The sequence below is a fragment of the Diadema antillarum genome, unplaced genomic scaffold (genome assembly GCF_040938485.1).
Source record: "Diadema antillarum isolate AM-2024a unplaced genomic scaffold, OU_Dant_1.0 scf00000143, whole genome shotgun sequence".
Taxonomy (NCBI): Eukaryota; Metazoa; Echinodermata; class Echinoidea; order Diadematoida; family Diadematidae; genus Diadema; species Diadema antillarum.
In genome coordinates this window covers 3569533-3591081 of record NW_027271032.1, presented here as the reverse complement: position 1 = coordinate 3591081, position 21549 = coordinate 3569533, and the positions used below count along the sequence as shown (strand labels likewise).

Sequence of the window (21549 nt, the reverse complement as noted above, 5' to 3'; positions counted from 1 at the left end):
TCAAATAGGTTTAATAGTCAAATACCGGTTAGTGATTGACTAAACACAGTCATGTGATGGAGGCACATTCGTTATGTTCGCCCATGGGCAGAACATTTATGTAATGTTCTCCCATGGGAAAATATTTCATGTAACAAATGACAGAAAACAAACGATTGAACAATCATGTTTTTCACGCAATCGCTAGGATAAATTTGCCTATTCCATACAATGTGAAAAAGCAGATTTGGCTTTTAACCCATTAAAACAGATGATGACTTCTGTTGTCAGGAAGATGTACCAACAGTTCCACCCTCAGGGTTTGAAATGCTATTTCGAGAGGCTGTAAGTCCCTCAATAGCATTTCAAACCCTTCGGGTGGAACATTCGGTATCTTCCCTCCCCCGCCAGGCATCATCTATATTGTACTCACAGATTTATATAATAGTAAGTACTCAGTTATCTTGTAGCACTTTATTTCATTATTGCCTGATTCATCTCTAAGTTTCTTACCGTGGCCAGATAGTGACAGTGTGAACACATTGTTTTACTGATACTGAAGTGTTAGGTCTTTAATAGTTTAAGTCTCTTTGACCACAAGTGACGACCCATCATCGTACTGCTGGTAATAATGCCAAAAATACTTACTAGTACATTGTATGTTTTCTGCCTCTCAAGCAGCAAAGGAAAAAAAAAAAGAGATAAGAAATCTGATTTCAGAGACGTTCTGTCCTGTTACCATTGGGCATAATCCTCGGCATGAGTATGTGATAAATAAAGAAAACAAAATAAAACAACAAGGCCATACAGTGTAAATGCTCACTAAAGAGCTGATAATATGACAGGAAGAAAGGAAGGACACGTATGGAGGAAGACAATACAGATCTCTTGGTACCATCATGTTGTCAAAAATAGAAACAAGGTATACAATGTACTCACAAGTCACTGCGTGTATGTGTGTAGGATCATGATGAGAAGTCTAAAAGGTGCACTTATTAATACTCAATTTCCAAAGGCAGAATCTACTTTTTGAAATGCTGATTCAAAATGCTGATCCTAAACGCTGTTCACGAGGCCAGGGTACTGTTGACTCTCAATTTTGTTAACCTCAAGAAAGAGCCGATTTTGCAAATGTGCACTGTGTTTGCACTTGCTATTAAAGGGATAGTACAGTATTGGTGGAGATGAAAATTGGGCTTTTAAGTTTTTGCAAGATACCAAGAAAACACTTATGAAATAGTACAGAGCATACCATTTTATGAGAAATTCAAAGTTTATTTGATGAAAATCGGGTTTGGAATGGCTGAAACATCCAAAAACAAAGGAAAACATAGTGATCGTAATAAAATGTGGGTCCCACACTTTTTTAGAATCGCTCTGTTTTGGATATCTCAGCCATTTCAAAACCAATTTTCATCAAATAAACGTTGAATTCCTCATGGATTTACATGCTCTTTCATATTTCATAAGAGGTTTCTCATTATCTCACCAAAAAATGTTAGATACCTCAAGTTAGGTCTCAACCAAAACTATACGATCCCTTTAACCTAAGCAGACTGGTCAAAACTGAGGTATACGCTTTGTCAGAAGTTTTGAATGAGTATGTGCACGATGACATTTTGACTAGCTACACGTTCAGCATTTTTTATAATACAGTTTGATATTTTTTCTATAATTTACTAGTGCACCAATTATGGGAACTTGAGGAGGTATGAGTAGTTGATGACAATTGACATTTACAGCTGGTAGTGGTACCGGTATTATTGTGAGCTGTTCATACATTAATATGTCAGTATGCATGCATTACCAACAGGGAGCTCGAGCTACTGAAAGCAGAACATCGCACAATATTTGAAATGGCGGCTAGCCAGGAATGCACATTTTTATGTGAACTGGAAAGGTGTTGAGATGGCAATCAGTACCGGTATTTTATAAGTGTCTCTGCGCATGGTTTGCATTTGTGCTCCCCGTAAATTTGATTAGAGATAATCGGCAATTGTAAACACAACTTCTTGTGCATTGCAGCGTTTTGAAATTTACACTGTTTATTTAAAAGTGAGTTGGGATGCAGCTGTGTTTGCGCTCTAATACTACCAGTGACTTGTGAAAACCCTGAATATGGCCCCGAAATGTTGAACATAATGCACTACATTGTAAGTGAAAGTGAAAACTATAGAGTAAAGATGCTTCCAAAGGAACTGATTTTCAGCTTCACGTACTGTTTTATTTTATGAAGGCAGGAAGAGAAATGACTAAGCCGTAGTCCGGAAGTTGGGAGTCTCAAAAAGAGATTATTATCATGATGGTTGACAAAGGAAGAGTGAGCTTGTGTAATATCAGATGATCTTGAATAGTGGTCTGCAGGCAAGTGAAACTTTACAAATTCCTAACTTTTGATTGGATTTCTGATTTTCCTCAAACATTCTCTGATATGTACTACTAAAATTGCTGTATTCAAGAAATCCACATGTGTACGCAGATTTATTATGGGGAACACATCCTTTACGCCTCCAGAGGACTACATTGTAGGTGGTGGGGATAAAATTCCCTGCTGAAGAGCGCTGTACAGAGTTGTACATGTAGGCCTTCTGTCAGGGGACTTGCACTAGAAGGGACCTCACAATTACCTGTGTGTTCTGAAACATATTTGAGCCACAACAAGGGCTTTCTTTGTCTAAACCTACTTTGTAATTTGTTCCACATTAATAGACCTGTTACACACCTGTCCTATAATACATAATAACTGGATCATCACACAGTGGATGTACCATCAAGGTACTGTATCTTAAATGAATGAAAAATTGTCTTTACTGAGGTTCTTAAAAGCAGAACTGGAGCTAGTTTGTTGCACTGATGATGAGATGAAGATGAATGTTCAGTATTAAAAGAATGACAAAAATAGGGTTCACCTTGTCCTATCCTAACTATCTAAAGTCAACTTGTAGTTAGATGAGTTTGACGATAGCACTTGGAGCCCCAAGGGCCAAAAGTTAGTACAGTGTGAATGGAACTCACTTGGTTAGCCGGATAAACAAAAAGTTAGTTAATAGCGCAATGTTCCTAACCACAAGAAATCATTGTGATTAACACAAGTGCTAAAGAATAAGATTTCATGTATACTCTGCAACAGTGTTACAGAAGTTGACAGTGGACTCATGGTTAGGCTTGATGATCTGGCACAAAATTACAGGTACTTCCGATGAATGGACACCTACATGTACCCAGATATGCCTGATATGGGGCCGGGGTTGTTGCATGCGGCCCATCGCACTTCCTGATTTAATCATCTAGAGTATAGAGCTACTGAACTACATGTATTGGTCCATGACAAACACTGCACATGTGATATTTCTTGCAGTTACGTGTAAGAGCTATTTTGCCAAATCTGGGATGATATGACTGTGTGAACATTGCTACAGATAACCACTTGACCAATGCAATTTACCTTTTAAATACAATGTGGGTAGTATTGGTAATGTGCCAGTGCCAATTTTATCCCAAGACTAAACTCTGAGAAAGAATGATAGAGAATAAGAGTACGTGTGATTGCAATTTACTTGTAAGGCTTTTTGACGACACGGATGAATAATGGGTGCACACTCAAAAATGTCCACTGAGCATGACTGGCACAAAACGAGCAGGGAAATAGAACAGTTGAATGATTTCTCAGGCTTGCAAGGAACAAAACCCTGAATTCTTGTTTTGAGCATCGATGGTACATACAAGGCAAATACATGTAGCTTGTGCTCGAGCCCTATTAAAATGGTATTGTATGCTAATCTATAGTGTTGTGTGGATAACTTGTAATCTGATTCATGCACTGGGAGGAGGTATTTGGTTTCTATGACGATGACATCAATGTTGGATGTGCATCTCTCGTGGGTGAAAGAAAAGGAATGAAAGTGGAATTCCTGACTGCCAGTTTAGGTTAGTCTGATATGAAAGAGTAAAATCTTGCAAGCACAACACTGAACAGTGAACTAATATGAAAGGTCTTATAATAGTTACGATACCGGTAATAATTGAAAGCTCAGGTACCCTGTCACACCAGGATGAATGAGAAGCAGTCAGTATTTGACAGCTAATGCAATGCAGTATACGAACTTGGATTCTGTAAGTTTCATTGCACAGTAAAAGATAGTCTTTGGTTACAACCCCCTGAATGTTATATGACTTAATGCAGATTTGGTATTTCTTATCCAACTCCCCCCCCCCCCCCCCCCATTTTTCTCTTGAAATTCAATTCTCTTGTACGCAGGAATTGGCGTACGGAGTTGCAGTCAGCCGAATGTCGTCACAAAAAGCCAAGTCTTCTGCGAGCTCTGGCCAAGACGTTCTGGCGCCCCCTGGCTTTCTCGGGAATGATTGTGTTTGCTGAGGTATGTTACGATGTTGCAAAGGCACATTTTGCAGTACATTGCACTTTGATATGTGGCCAAGGTGAGTACTGGTATATGAAGGGATTCAGATGTTTGCTACATTACTTAAGCCCCATTTGGAAAAAGAGACTTTATTCCTACAATGTCAGGATTCAAATGTTAGCTACATTTCTGAAGCCCCATTTAAAGAGACCTTATAGGTACAACATCAGGAAAACAAAATTCCTTGCCTCTGGCAATTAATCTGCAGCAGCGCATAGTGTGCCAGTCATTCTTTGTCTTTGATGTTATAGTGTATCAAATGAATGCTACTGCCGTTGCATTCTACATAACATTAGAGCTACCTAGGTAATGTCAGGGTAATGCTGCTATGATGATTATCTTTCTAATAACTGGCCAGGGTAGAATTTGGCAAAAGTTGCCGCAACAACTTCCGAGCGACAATTTGCGGGGCGCATTTTAACAGGCATGGTTAAAAAAAAGATACCCAGAAGCCACCAAGTCATTGTTGTGGTACATTGTAACAAGGCTCTGTTAAAACGGGGCTTAGGATACTGTCTTTAGAAAGCCAGGTGAAATCATTGCTAATTCCTAAATTGGCAACACAGTTTTGAGGGTTAAGGGTTAAGGTTAATTTACATACACCCTATTTGGATTTAGACTCTGGGCAGATTTGCAGCAACTTTACCCATTTCTTTGGATAGGCTCTACATGTAAGGCAGTAAATTTCAGAGTTGCCAATTTGATGAGGATTACTGTAGGTTGTTAGCAAAATATTCCATGACCTGATGAATTGATTGATATACAGATAAACCATATTTCACTCTCAGTGTACCTGGAGAGTGCTCTAATTCAGAGAACCCATTTCTTTGGATAGGCCCTATTCTTGCGGTCGGCTACACGTCACTTCCGGTTGACTGGAGTGAAAACAAACAGCTTGCAAGCGCTAAGCCTGCATAATGCGCATACTGCATGCTGTGCATGTGCGACGCGTATAATTTATGTGCAACTCTACGCAGACATGGGGACTGTTTTTCATTATTCATTTTGTCATTTGTGCCATCATTCATGAGATACATGCATCATGTCTTGCCAGCAATATTCTAATAATCTGGATCCTGTCGATCGATCGGTCCCGGTATTTTGCCAAGTTGAAGGCAGTCGGACTGGACCTGTGCCCGTATGAAATCGCGGCAGGACTCTGGATCAACGACCCGACAAAATGGCCAGATGTGCAGTAGAACCTCTTTGAGTAGGCCCTACCCCGATATCTACGCTTACTTAGTACCTCATAGAAACTTCAGGTAGGTCTACAGGCCTAACGTTAGTACTGTAGTAGGCTTAGGGTAGGGCCTAATTTAGGGTAGGCCTAGGGCCTAATCCTGCCGCCCGCACAGCTACAGTAGTACAGCTTGCGCTAGCGCTATGCTCGCGGGGCGCCCCGGCAGAAGACACGTACAGCGTTACCACTCCAGGCTCACGCGACTGTTTGTTTTCACTCCACCGCTATCCATGACCCCGTGACAAGCAAAATACCCGGATGTCCGACCATGAGAATAGGATATAAGGCAGGTAACTTCAGAGTTGCCAATTTGATGATGATTACTGTAGGTTGTTGGAAAATATTCTAAGACCTGATGAATTGATTGATATACAGATAAACCATATTTCACTCTCAGTGTACCTGGAGAATGCTCTAGTTCAGAGTACCCATTTCTTTGGATAGGCCCTATAGGATATAAGGCAGGTAACTTCAGAGTTGCCAATTTGATGATGATTACTGTAGGTTGTTAGAAAATATTCTAAAGGCAGCCGAGCGTCACCCCTTATGGTACGTAAACTCCGAACGACCGAAGTTTGTGCATGCAATTGCGCAATGCCAGACTCGGTGCTATATCCATAAACGTGTGGGACAATGCTGCCACTGAGACACGTGTGTGTGTGCGTGTGTGTGTACGCATCATACACAAACATTGTCACCGCGAGCTGCGGTGATTGGAGGAGAGAGGCCAGAAGACGCGTGGCTCTTTTGGCCTCTCCTCATGCGCATGCGCACTGAGAGTGTGCGTCCATTCGGATGCTCTCGTGGCTCGCTCGGACAGCCATTTTGGGTTAGGAGATTTGTAGCACAGAGCTCTTGTAGCCTAGCGTGTTGTTCGCTGACCCATTGAGCCAGCGCTATTCTCATTCGGGGGTCACTACTTTTGATACAGAATGGGGGAGGCAGCGTGTTGCGTTCGTCTCCGTGCCGCACAAACCACTCGCCACGATTGAGTGCCTCTAAGACCTGATGAATTGATTGATATACAGATAAACCATATTTCACTCTCAGTGTACCTGGAGAGTGCTCTATGTAGTTCAGAGAGCAAAATGAAACAGATATTTCTGTAGTCTGTCTCAGTTATCAATGCCAAAGTATAAACACTTGCCGGAGGCTACAGCAATGACAAAGTGCTTTTAACCTCCAGGAAAAGTGGATAAACAGGATGGGCACAGTTTGAGGAAGTCGTTTTTTTAACATCAGTGGAGACATTCATAACCATTTCAGGACTAGCTTATTTTATGTATTCTGAGACCTGTGGCTAAATAGAGGAGACCTCGAGACCCCCCCTTGCCCTTTTTTAGTGACAATGACTCAGCACAGAAAAAAAAATGCCTGCCTGGCCCAAACAGATGATACAAGAGGCTTGTACAGACATAGTGCAGCTAATGATATTATATGCAGTGTGTATGTCTGTGTGATTCATATTTATAAAATGGGTTCAAGAATGTAGCCAATAGGAAGCGCTGAAATGAGTCACATGTGCTTTGGTTATTCTAGTCCCATCGCACTGCGTGTTAAATCCACCGTGGTTAAATCCTATTGCCGATCGTCCTTTGAATTGCATGCATACATACAGTACGCGCTGTCAATCCTGTAAACAACTTCTAGTTCAGGCTGCCGGCCGGCCGGCCTTTCTTCCCTTGTGCATAACATGTGTGGCGTACGTATATATGTACGTACACTTTGTACAGTACAGTAGACCAAGCGTTGTGGGACCGGACGCGTACATGGAGTCACTTTGAAGGGCAAATCCAACGATTTAGCAGGTTAATTCTCACGCCGTTTTCAGAGTATGTTACCTAGTAGGCCTATATGAGGAGTTTATATCAAGTCTTTAAGGTAAAGGGTGCATATTCTATGTAAAATAAGTAAGTTTTCATGCGGGAACTTAAGTGTCCGGAAACCCAACCCCCCATCATACTTATACTGTATGTGCGGGATTTCCGAGTGCGACGTGCGTAAATGTTTGGGACGAACATCTTCGGACGTCTTGACCCCCAAAGGTACGTGAAAAACGCTGAAAAATGCTGTTAGTTTTCGAATTTTCGACCCATTTTATAAAACAAATGATGCACAGGATTATTTCGTGGCGTTAGTGGAGGCGTAGCTCACTCTCGAGTATTTACAATGTAGTGCATGTTTCACAATTGTAAATACCCTCGAGTGCACTATACGCCTCCACTAACGCACTCTATCCTGTGCATCATTTGTATAATATGCACTGAAAGGCGCCACAACTGATTTCTCATTGTTGTGCAGTCAAAACTGTCAAAATCATGGCATGTGTCAAACCTTTGTTTGTAATTTGTCATATTTCTGTACATAATTTTATGGAAATTACACAGATAATACATTAAATATCAACTGGAGTGGTTCATGACATTGGCAAATGTTCCTTTCAAATTCTTCTACAGGTACATTGTACATCACTGGCCATCCTATCATTACTAGATTTGTAGGTGTTGTGCAGTGGTATATAAGCTAGGCACAGTTCCAGTCTGACTATGTATGGGCAGATAAAGGTCGCCACAGACCTTCTCTTGAAAGTGACTTGTAAACTGACTTGTGAACAAAGCATGCGTAGAATTCGAACACATAACAGAAACAATGTATCAAAAGATTGCATAAATGGTGTAGTAAAGGATCCATGTTTTGAAAAATCTGTCCAAAGTTCATTGCAGGCCATTGCTAATGGTGAACTGGCTTATTGAGCAACAAGCACTATATGCTATTAAAGGACAAGTTCACCTTCATACACATAAGGTTTGAGAGAATGCAACAATATTAGTAGAACACATCAGTGAAAGTTTGAGGAAAATTGGACAATCGATGCAAAAGTTATGAATTTTTAAAATTTTTGTGTTGGAACCGCTGGATGAGGAGACTACTAAAGCTTGTGAGTCATATGCGTACAACAGTATAAAGAAAATGTAAAAGAAAATTCAACATATTTTCTCTTTTCTCACATAATAAAAGAGCACTTGACTTGCCTCTTTCTAAAGGCAGGGGAATAATATTACCCATAACATTTTTCGGTAACGAGTCAGGGGAATGTGTACTTTTTTCAAAAGATGGAATTTTGTGAAATTCTCTTTATATTTTCCTTATATTGTTGTACGCATGTGACATCTCAGTTATTCATACACTGCAGTAGTCTTCTCATCCAGCGGTTACTGCAAAAAAAACTTCAAAAATTCATAACTTTTGAATGGATTGTCTGATTTTCCTCAAACTTTCAATGATGTGTTCTACTAATATTGCTACATTCTCTCAATCCTTATGTTTATGAAGGTGAACTTGTCCTTTAAACCTGACTGCCCATTGTACAGCAAGCAAAGCCTTGCCTCTTGGTCTGTTACTTCGCAGGGCAAGTCAGTTTATACAAAGTATGCACTAAGCATGATAATGTTTACACATCAATAAACTACTCCATATAAAATGTTTGGGATTGCCAGTTTTCAGCTAAAGCCTGAATTCAGGCCCTAGTACAGTGTAACTAGTATCAAAGTTCAGATTCTTTCTTTGTAACTGGCGTCCCTAACGAACAATGCTCATGAATGCAAAAAGAGTGAATGTTGACATACGTGACCTATTCATTTCTGTTTTGGTATGTGAGGAATACCAGTCATTTTTATTTAATTTTTTTAAAGGTAACTTGCAAGAGAAATATTTCCAAGTATTGTGATTCAGTGAGATCAACTTGATAAACAAAGCCCGGAGTCTGCTCTGACTTCAGCTACATTTGTAGTGGATTCCTATCAAAGTGTTTGTAGGCATTGACATTTTAGATTTTAGAATTAAAAGCATGAGGTTTGAAATGCAGCTCAATCATGCATAATTTTGCAAATGTGATATCACAAATACAAGGAAAAATCCAACTTTTCAGTTAAAATATAACAGGAAATAAATTAGGTAATTGCAGTATTAGGTTGAAAAATTTCCCTGGTGTGATTGGCTTTTGAGCTTTACAGTACATAGCAAATTTGCTTTTGGATTATCTCTCCTTGTTTATTGCTAGAATTATGTTTATCATACTGTAGATCTGCAGATACGAAACACTAAACTTTCAAATTGTTTGGCTGTTTTTTGTTTCTTTTTATCAGCTCATGCTTGTGTTCATTTGCTGTTGATCAAGTTTTTATTGTTTTCTAGTATTTCTCTCATCCAGAGACCTGCACGCCAATGCTACCACAAATACAGTGTACACCTCAACTCGTGTATCTATTCTATCAAGTCGTATTGGATACTTTAAAGATTCAATGAGAGTTTTTCGTGTTGTGATGTCATAGTGGAACTATTGTCCACCGAAAACAAACAGTCACACTTGTCACAATTAGAAACAGCCTGAGTGAAATCAGACATTTGTGCACAAGTAATGCATCTAAGAGCTACAAATAATCCTTATCTCGCTCTGATTTCAGGAATGCATCTTCAAGCTGCTCCAGCCCATTCTCCTCAGCATCCTCGTGACGTACTTCTCGCCCGATCCTGGCATCACCACGCTTCAGGCGTACCTGTGCGCGTTCGGCATGGCCGTCTGCGGAGCGTGCGCCACCATTATGCATCACCCGTACTTTTTCAACATGCAGAGACTCGGCATGCAGATCCGGATAGCGACGAGCACGCTCATATTTCGAAAAGTAAGCAAACGACTTGAAGACTTACTGCCTTGTGATCTCAGTCTTTATTGACTAAAGCCACTGGCCAAAAAATTCATGAAGGTTGTATACATTGAATCTGTGGGTTGAATCTGGGCCAAGGACTTAAACAAGAAGAAATGCATAACAAAAATGAAGTACCGATACCTAGCACATGTGCCTGTCAGTGTGCATTTAGTATAGGCATATCAGGACAATAAACCCCGACAAGCCCCCCCCCCCCCCCCCTGTCTCTTGTCTTTATTCAATTGTGAATTCTTGCCAGAAAGTCTCTTTATTCAGTCAGGAAGTTCTGTAATTGATTGTGATTACAGTTACTGCAAGATTAGTACAGATTTATAATGACCTCATGTCCTTAGACACAGGCCCCTTTCACCACATACTCTGCTAGGCATGTTTATTAATTAGGGCTTTTATGTATACCTGCATAGCAGAAAAATACACACCCTAAAGCAAATGGTGTATATAATATAGAGTGTCTTGTTCACATCATGTAATAACTTTCGAGTATTACAGTGGGGGATTACCCTTGAGAAACTGTTTAGTGTTTCACACATGGGCGTGTCTTCTTACCGGATGCCTACCTTTGCTTGCCTTTTTGTTTCCATCAGGTCTCCTATTATCAGGCTCCGAATAGACCATAAGGTCGCTGCAGCTAACTATTGGTTAATAATTGTGTATTGAGACCAAACAAATCTCCTCAGAAATGACAACCTTTTTTGCCATATGGCTTACTTTCAGTTTTGATATTGCAGTTGGAGTACCGTACAGTAAATGATTGATTGCTTTCAAACGTAATTATTGAAGGTTTATGTGATATCCATTCTTTCCCCCTTAATCATAGGTAGCTTGAGATGTCTTTTGTTTCGAACACTGAAATCAGTTTTCCTTTTTCTGTGTACTGAGAATAGGATAGCATTTTTCTTTTTACCTTTTTTTAACACCAGGAGGTATTGTGGAACTGTCCCATGTGACACGCAGTACAGATGTCAGTCTTCTGTAAATTGGCCATTATCAGACTTTAAAATCAGAACAGCATATGTGATAGTTGAATTGGCATTACTTTTATACTCTTTATGTTTATTATGGTGGCACCATTTGCCACTATATCCATGAATACTTGCACCAGAATCAGTGTATTAGATAGGCCTATGTTTTTACTTACCATAACAAACAGTGCTTATGCTCCCAGCCCATAGCTAGCCCACATGTACATGTACACATAGCTCGAGTGCACCTGGCTAATATGCATTTGTCATGCATATGAATTGTATACGTGATATATTTTGGTGGGGTTTTTTTGAGTTTGCAAATCGTGAGTCAACTGATATTCGCCAAATTAACAAATTGCAAAAATTTTGCCTTCCGAAACATAAATGATTATAATGCGCTATAATAGTGTAATTGATACAAGGTGGCAGATCAATTAAGTGATTTGCCCCGAGAACTATATTGTACTGTAGAACAAGACATGTTAAATTCACAAATGTCGCAACAGCCAAGATTTGCGATATTAAAATGCAAGTTCTTGTCTTTACAGTATGCGTTGAATGCCAGTGACAACTTGCAAAAGTTTTCATTCCGCATAAATATCTTATTTTACAGTATTTGAGATCATGCACTATTTCTGCAATATAAATGGCTCAAAATATTGTATTGGCAAAGGTACTCATGATCCGTGTATTTACTTCCTCTTTACTTTCTCTTGGGACAGTCCCTTCGTTTGAGCAACGCCGCTCTGGGACAGACCACGACAGGGAAACTTGTCAACATCCTCTCCAACGATGTCAACCGATTCGACCTGGTAAGAACAGAGAATTCCATGCCATGGCAGGGGGCTCTCCCTCTCTCCCTCCCTACTCCCCTCTCTGCATCAGTCAACACTGGGCGCCCGGGCATCTCAAATTTGGTGTCAAAAGATGCGGGAGACTCAAAAGAAAAAAGTCATGAAACGTCGCAGCGATAGCTTTTCGCGTTAGCGATATATCGCGTGGAACGTCGAGGGGGGGGGGCCTTAGAGGGCCCCCCCGGCCTAGTTAGGGTTAAGGGTAATATTCCTCCTGCCTTCTGAAAGAGGCAAGTCAAGTGCTCTATTATGCAAGAAAAGTGAAAATGTGTTGAATTTTCTTTATATTTTCTTCATTTCATTCTACGCATGTTACTAGTACATCACAAACTGTATTCATAACTTTTGAACAGAATGTCAGATTTTTCCTCAAACTTTCACTGATGTGTTTTACTTGTATGGCTGCATTCTCTCAATCCGCATGTATATTAAGATGAATGTGTCCCTTAACCCTAAAAGGGCCGGGCTTTTTTGCTATGCTCAGACCGGGGGATGGATTCCGCCCCCCCCCCCCCCCCCCCCCCCCGAGATCTCGGCCATCGGTGGTGCGATCGCGATGAAATTTTGCATGGGTGAGACCCACGTCATAATCTACAAGATTGTGTCATAAAATTTTTGAAACAATCAATTTCTAATTTTGATTAATTAATTATGCAAATTAAGCTCAAGGTCATATTTTAGCCTAATTAAAAGCATTGAGAGTCTAATTTTTGATCTGTAAGTCTGTTTTAGCATATTCAACAATTGTACATCATAAAAACTTCCAAAACTCATTTAATTTCTTATGTATTTTATTGTTTTCAGAATTTCTTATCTATTTCTTTGTTTTTCAACTTTTTTCATTGGAAATTGTCACTGACCACTTTTCTACCATAGTTAGCACAAAATTAGTCAATGAATGTGATTAATTGTAAAAATAATAAGGTTTTTATGACTTTCATGACAGAAAACTGTTTTCCATAGGAAATGTACACAAAATCACAAAATTGTGCCCGTTTTAGGGCGACATTCCGTTATAAAAATGGGTGTGGCGTTGCGAAAGTATGCACGGACGTTGAAAATTTGGTCTCAAAAGTTGCGCGTGACGTGAACAAACAAAGTCAACCTTGCGACGAGGCCTTCTCGCATTACAGAATTATAGCGCGAAACGTCGAGGGGGGGGGGCGGATTCCGCCCCCCCCCCCCCCCCCCCCCGCGGCCCTTTTAGGGTTAACCCTTTCATTCTCAGAGCCCTATTAGCCCGCCCCTGCTTAGACCCGTCTTGAAACGTTTTTATTCTCATAACTCTAACCCCATATCTGCCGATCGATGGGATATTTCATAGTTCGCGCAAATGCTGCAATCACAGTTTGAAGGGATGATCCGTATCAGGAGTGACTGGGAAGTTGATATCATTTAAAGAGCTCTTTATAGCCGTGAATTCTGACCTAACATCCCCACAGTCTCTTACTTAGCTTCCTGTCACTGTTGTTTGGATTGGTATTCACTTTTGAAGTTTACAGGCAACAATAGTTGTACATCTATAGATGTGAGACCAGGCTACTCCACAGCTCTGTATTAGTTTTCGTTCAATATTTCTTCATATTTGTGAGCATATTATCATATAATTTATATACCATTTGAACGCTAATTACATCATGAAGACTTCAAAAATGAAGATTTTCTTTCCATACAGAGACTATTTTTATTTTTCATAAGTGGTTTCTTTTGGGAAAAGTGATTTCTTTTCAAAAGAGTATATTTATCATAGTAGCTGTGCAGTATAAACATCCATATATTGCACATCATCAATGTTTATTTCGTATGTATATATATCATGCGATGTCACATAATTCCTCTGTGGACTGTTGAGTTACATCTTATATTGAAGACCACCACATCCTGTTTCAGTTGATATGCAGTTTTCCATACTTTTTTTCTCATAAGTGTCGGTGATATCAATTTGAAGTTGAGAGAGCAGAGTTGTGTGAACTCATTTGAAATAGCCTCCGGCACCAGACATATAGCATAAACTGCATTACACCAGCAGATATGGGTTAAGATCTAAATTTTTCTAAGCCTTGTTGCTATGCCTCTACTTTCCCACAGCCTTTAAACCCTCAAATTATAGACCTTAGAGCTTTATCAACGGCTTCATTTTGAAGAGTATTTCTTTCGAGTGTGCTTGGAACAGTAGGCATTAGTAGCGGTAGTGGTTCTGGTAGTAATTTACAGTAGTAATAGGAGGAGGAGGAGGACAAGTGGTGAGGAGAAGCAGTATTCTCATCATTATTCATCGTTGATGTCTCCTTTTCCAGGTGATGCTCTTCATCCACTACCTGTGGATTGGCCCCATGCAGCTAGTGGTCCTACTCATCATCCTCTACCGCAGCATGGGTCCGTCCTGTCTCGTTGGTTTCACCATCCTCATTGCCCTGGCCCCCCTCCAGGGCTGGATGGGAAAAATCTTCTCCAAGCTCAGGTATCATTAAATGATATAAAGTAGTCACCAGTTCTAATGAGTTTTATACCTTCTTCATGGCTCTATAGAGCAGAGTAAGGTTGATGTGATAGTTATGCCAGTGGTGGACGTGGTGACAGTGACGAGGATGATAAAGAGGATGGTGGTAGAAAGGATAATGATGATAATGATGATGAAGGTGATGGCTTCACCATCCTTGCCTTGGCCCCATTCCAATTTTGGATGGGGAAACTCTTGTCCTAGCTTTAATAGATTAACTCTGCATCAATTGCTGCTTCCTCATTGCTCTGTTGACCAGCATCAGGGTGATATTAGTGACAATGCTAAAGTGATGATGATGATGATGATGGTGATGATGATGATGATGATGATGATGATGATGATGGTGGTGGTGGTGGTGGCGATGATGATGATGATGATGATGGTGATGGTGGTGGTGATGGTGGTGATGGTGGTGGTACATTGTAGTGGTGATGATGATGGTGATGGTGGTGATGGTGGTGGTGGTAGTGGTAATGATGATGATGATGATGATGATAAAGATGATGATAGTGGTGATGATGATGGTTGTTGCTATGACTTCATCTCATTGCCTTAGCTCAGCTCCAGCCCTGGATTGGGAAACTCTTCTCTCTCAGCTTGAGTCAACTATTCATTAGTTTCTGATTTTTGTGATGCTCATTTTTGTGATGCTCATTATCACGTGGTCCCCGCACCTGTACACGTTATGGTGATAGGGCCTTTTCAGTTCTTTCCCCACTTCTTTGGAATAAACTCCCTTTTTATATTCGTAACGCTGAAAATGTTGATAGGTTTAAGTCATTGTTGAAAACTCATCTGTTTACACAACCTTAATTTTGCTGTTGTTGTTGTTGCTGTCGTTATCATAATATGTACATAATGCTGTATTTTGTTTTTACGTTAATATTATGTTTTCCCTGATTTGATGCGCTTAGAAACATCAGTATTAAGCGCTATATAAATGTTATTCATTATCATTATCACTATCATGGTTAATGCCAAGATGAATGAGGTTGATGGTCGTGATACCAGTTATAGAGATGACAGTGATGATGATGATGGTGATAAAGATGATGATTATGGTGATGATGATGATGATGATAAAGATGATGATTATGGTGATGATAATGATGATCATCATCATTGTGATAGCTTCATTTCATTACCTTAATAGCTCAGCTCCAGCCCTGAATTGGGAAATTCTTCTCTCAGCTGATTATTTAAACTATTCATCAGTTTCTGTTTTTTTTTTTTTTACGATGTTCATGGTTTATGCTGAGATGAGTGAGGTTAATGGTAGGGATACCAGTGATAGAGATGACAGTGATGATGGAGGAAAAGTTTTCTGCTGCTGAGGTGACCTATCACCAATTAATTGCTATCCTGCATTCGTAAGGCATGATAAAGATAAATATTGACTCTGCGTATGGTAGAGCGAAATTGCAATTTGATCTGACACTTGCTCCTGGGGAACAACAAGTGCTACAGTCTTATTTTCTCCAAGTCTTTCAGTTAGGGTTAGGGTTGTGATGGGGTTTTACATTAAGATTGATGTGAGGATTAGGATTAGGGTTAGGGTTATGTTTGTGGGTAGAATTTGTGTTTGGCTTAGCGTGCAGATATTTCATTGGAACAATTGTCGCAGGAGAAAATGTCGTGGAACCGGTTGTACCAACCTCATATTTTTGTACTACATTCTATAGTTTTCAGTGATAGATTAAGCAGTACTGGAGAAGTAGTCATAGTTGTAGTTTTAGGATGTTACTAGTAATTCATGGTCATTGTTTTGATTATCTCCTTGTTCTGGTTTAGGGGGAAGACAGCTCTGCTGACGGATGAGCGAGTGCGAATCATGAATGAAATCATCTCCGGGATGCGAATCATCAAGATCCACGCATGGGAAAACCCCTTCTCAGAGCTGGTAAAGAAATCCCGGAGGTAAGAAGGTTTGCTCTGCCCACTGAAACCATGGTTTGGAGCAGGTAGTGGTTAATTATGACCAGACTCACAGGAAGAAGCTGTTGTTGTTGTTGTTGTTGGTGGCGGTGTTTTTTTGTTTTTTTGTTTTTTTTTTAGGTGGGGGGTGGGGGGAGGAAAGCATTGTTGAAAACAAAAGAAGTGATGTGCAGATTATCATATATCTTTATCAGTGCTCTTCAAATTTTACAGATTCTATGAGTGTAGGAAATTTTGTAATCATGGGCCAATAATTTCACTATTTAGCTTCACTTTGCAAGTATTTAGTGTTGTTTGTAATCTATGCGTCTTTCTCTATTAGTACAGGAAAGATAATAGTAGCCCCATAATAACTGTCTCGCTTTTATGTGGATAAGATACTAGCTATATTGCCTGTTTACGAAGCACACTTCTTGCTGATATTGCCAAGTGCCAGGGCAGTGAAGATTACAAACATTTCCTCTGTCATTTTTGTTTTCTTTTTTTATTTCCCAAGCCTTCTTGAGATCACCATTAGGGAAAAGCTTTATAATAGTTGAGGTGTAATGGCACATTCTTCTTAGGCAATAGAATTTAGGACTTGCTTGAAGGAAAGTTTCAATCCCGCATAAAGTTAGTCTGATAAAAAAAGAGTACAATTTTCTCATCACAATTGTGAAAAATTGATCAGAATTGGATAAAATTAGGGAAGTGTGTAATTGTGAGATTTTGGTAATTTTTCACCAAACAATTCTGGAACACTCCATACGAATATGCAAATGAGTATTAGTTAGAGCTGTCATTACCTCACAGCTTGCCATGCAGTTTGTGAAAGTTTCTATTTTTCCAATTTTTTTTTGTTCAAACAATTTATGTCAACTGTTTGAGAACTGTTGTGCAAAAATTCGCAAATCTTGTCAACTTCATAACTTTACTTTTTTGATCCAATTTTGATAAAATTTTAATTGTTGTGCTTGTAATTTATTTATTTATTTTTTTTTTTGGTTAAATCAAGTTATTTCTAGTCAAGAATTGACTGTAAAGGAGTTGTATAGCATTGGTTGAGACCTGACTTCAGGTTTCTAACAATGTTTTGGTGAGGTAATGAGAAACCTCTCATGAAATATGAGAGCATGTAATTCTAGAAGGGATTCAATGTTCACTTGGTGAAAATTGGTTTCGAAATGGCTGAGATATCCAAAACTGAGCAACTCTAATAAAAGGTGGGACCCACTTTATAAGGATTACTTTATTTTACTTTGTTTTTGTATGTCTCAGCCATTCCAAAACCAATTTTCATCTCATAAACATTGAATTCCCCATAGAATGGTATGCTCTGTATTTTTTTCATAAGTGATTTCTTGGTATTTCGCAAAAAGTAAAAAGCTATTAATCCTCATCTCCACCAATATTATGTACTCTCTGAATCTTGCCATCCTTCCTAGATCACACACATACAAAAAACATTCATTTCACTTTGCTGCATTCGTAGGAAAGAAATAATCAAGATTCTGTCCTCCACCTGTCTGCGTGCCTTCAACCTCGCGTTCTTCTCCATGGCAGCGGTGATCATCTCGTTCGCAACGTTCACTGTGTACGCCTTCACGGGCCACGTGCTGCAGCCCAGCATCGTGTTCCTGGCGATCCCGCTCTTCAACGCCGTTCGCCTGACAGTTGTGCTCTTCATCCCGTACTGCATCATGTACTGCAGCGAGGGGCTCATCTCCATCAAACGCATCCAGGTTAGGCACGGGGCGGGTATCCATGGAAACCAAAAACTAACTAGTGATTGGTTATTGCTTATCCAACGTGATCTTCATGTGATATCTGTACATGGATGCACAAGGGCAGTATCTTTAATATTCTGATATAATATTTGATATAAACAAATGTTGTAATATTCAGAAGATATGAATTATTGGAAGAAAATATAGACTTGGCTATTCCTGTTGCATTTATCATTGTACTGTAGAAAATAGAATTAATATGAAATAACATAGGCCACAATTCCATACTGTTGTACCATTATATTGCTTGGTACATGCAGTTGCCATTTAGGGTGATGTCAATAAGCAAATGAGTCTCTTTTGATAACACGAATCATTTACTCTACCCTTGATATGTGGACAATACTTATCGTTGAAAAATACGTGAATGTGTGCAGTTGATGCTAGTGTAACTTTGCATGGCAGTGCTTTGAATATACGATTGAGAAGTGACCACATTTTTTGGATTCCACACAGGGCTTCCTCGTGATGGACGAACTGAAGACGCTCAAACGATCGCCGTCGGTTTCCTCCATTTCGTCGGACGCCAACCTTCCCGTCGCCGAGCAGATCGGCGAACCCTTGGAGGAGGATGAGATGGAGGAGAAGAAGAAGGAGCAACGAGAGAAGGGAGTGGAGGAGACCAAGATGGAGAACCACAACCATGTAGACGTGGAGGTCGGATTCCGTTCCGGCGCAGACGAAGACCGCGAGCAATTGAAACATCTTGTGGATGGCCATGTCGGGAGCAAGGAAGAGGGGAAAGGGAACCGGGAGGAGAAGGAGGATGCAGTGGACCCAGAGGATCTTGATGGTGGACTGAAGATGGAGGTAGCAGAAGAGGGAGTCACTCTCTGCCTCCCGTCACCCCTCTGCCAGGAGGATGAGGAGAGGGAGGTCTTTGTAAAGAATCTGCAAGGGTCGTGGGAGATGGAGGTGAGGGTCACTCTCTTCTAAGGTTGGGGGGGGGGGGGGTGGGGGGAGTGCCCAGTGCTGCTTGCTTACACTCAACAAATTCAAGGTCAGCCACTGTGGGGCTTTTCTAGGCACAAATGATAAATGTGACAGCCCAGCTCAAAACCTACAAAAAGTTGGCCAAAATTAATTTCCATTTTTTTCTACATAATTTAAAAGGACAAACATTAAGCTGTAGAATGATATATAACTTGTTAAAATTGGAGCATCCTAACCCATTAGAGAAGTAATAACTAGGAGAGAGCTAAGGAGATGCAGTTTTTATTGAAAAGGGAGAACAGAGGATTTTAAGACAGAGTCACACAGCTGTGTTGTGCACCAGTATCAATGAAAATATGTTCTATTTCACAGTGAAACAATGCCTCCCCCCAAAAAAAAAGAAAAAAGAAAAAAAGAAAAAGGTCCAGAAAAAAATGCCAATATCTCACCTAAAACAAATTTACTTAAAAAATTCAAACAAATTGGTCCTAATAGAAAGTAAATCCCACCTTTTATTAGGACCTCTTTGTTTTGGATATCTCAGCCATTTCAAAACCAATTTTCATCAAATAAACTTTGAATTCCTCTTAGATTAAAACTCCATCTCAACCCAAACCATAACATCCATTTAAGTACCTGTCAAGATTATGAATAAAAAAGGAGGGGGGGGGGGGGCTGTTTCATGTGCTTGAGACTGGCATTCAGTGGGAATTCATTTTTACATCAAAATTACATTTTTTTTTTCATTTGCTGCAATGATAGGTGGACAGTGTCATAAAATTTGACATCAATTGCAGGGTTCTTAGGCAATTACCCCCTGATCAATTACCCCTGACCCTTCCCCTGACCCTAACCGTAATCCTAACCCTAATTCCAACCCCAACCCAAATTTTTAACCCTAAACCAAGCCCTAGCCCTAACCCTAATCTTTACTCTAACCTTATCACTTACCAGTATTTAGCCTGGTGTAATTGTCCTCGGGTGGTCATTGCCCTGATATGCAAATGCAGATATATTTTCTCTACTCTTCTCATTCATTTTTCTTTCCTTGTGTGCTCTATTTTTTTTAAAATACATTTTCTAGTCACAGGGAGAGGGTAGCTTCTTCTCTCTGAAGCATATCAGCTTTCGTGTGAAGCCAGGTGAACTGGTTGCTGTCATTGGACCGGTTGGAGCTGGCAAGGTGAGAGCTCGGCAAGCCTGATCAGATTTTTGTGTGTGAAATCTGTCACCAGGTGTATACACTTTGTACTGGAGGAGATTAAAATATGTTTCCAAAAATAATATCTTTTGAATATTGTCTTTAGAATCTTTTTAATACAGAAAGCCTGATAAGATTTTTGTGTTTGAAATCTGTCACCAGGTGTATATGGCAGGAGATTAAAATATGTTTCCAAAAATATATATCTTTTTTAATACTGTCATTCCCTTTCTTCCTTCAGCTTTTTGTAGAAAGTTTGCCAGGTAATGAAGGAAGACTATTGGTTATTAGGTTATTGCTGTTTGTGTGAAGAGAAACCAAAGACATAATTGCTGACATTTACAGGATTTGTCAAGTACTCAAATGTATGTAAGTTTCTTGCATGAATTTTATCTCTTTGGGCATTTTCATGATGGTCAGTGCTTATTGCTTCAAATTGTCCAGTCCACTGAGTCAATAATACTGTAAACGTCAATATTTATGTGCAATCGATTGTTTGTGCTGAGAGTGGCCCAAAAAATACTTGCGTGTTCTTGTTCACATTGCATGATCAATGTACACGTGTCAGTGCGTTAAAATTTTGTACAAATACAACTGCCAAGACATTTTTGCCGGTTTTAAAATTCGCTCTGGCCAAAATGAGCAAAAATTAATGTACCGCAAATATTTCCACGTTACAGTAGTAAAGCAGTGGTCTCATATCATGCACGCATGTACAGTAGTTAGTCCTATAGACTAGCTATATTATCACGCATGCCGGGACGGTGGCTATGTTGCATCCAGTGTGTCGAGTGATGTATCAGAGCATGAACCTGGCAAAAGATAGAGCAAATGTCCTTTCGTGGAGATGGTAGGAATTTTTGCGATGAAAATAGTAAATACTGTGATATATGTGTTTGAGTAGTATATCTGTCATGTAGCCACCTCCCCCCCCCCCCAAAAAAAAAAGTTCTGAAGTTTTGTCAATGCTCTGTTTTAAATATCATCATGATTATTTTCGTTCTAGCGAGATATTTTCTTATCTC

The 21549-nt window shown here is 39.8% G+C and overlaps 1 protein-coding gene across 1 annotated transcript in view; it reads left to right on the top strand.

Moving 5' to 3' along the window:
* Positions 1 to 21549, top strand: part of LOC139721442 (ATP-binding cassette sub-family C member 4-like) — a 51647-nt gene that overhangs the window by 16655 nt on the left and 13443 nt on the right. The window contains exons 3-10 of the mRNA XM_071632757.1: positions 4238 to 4358; positions 10104 to 10322; positions 12055 to 12144; positions 14484 to 14647; positions 16481 to 16606; positions 18096 to 18345; positions 18847 to 19305; positions 20408 to 20506. Of these exons, the coding sequence (XP_071488858.1) occupies positions 4238 to 4358; positions 10104 to 10322; positions 12055 to 12144; positions 14484 to 14647; positions 16481 to 16606; positions 18096 to 18345; positions 18847 to 19305; positions 20408 to 20506 (1528 nt within the window). The remainder of the gene's footprint in view (positions 1 to 4237; positions 4359 to 10103; positions 10323 to 12054; positions 12145 to 14483; positions 14648 to 16480; positions 16607 to 18095; positions 18346 to 18846; positions 19306 to 20407; positions 20507 to 21549) is intronic.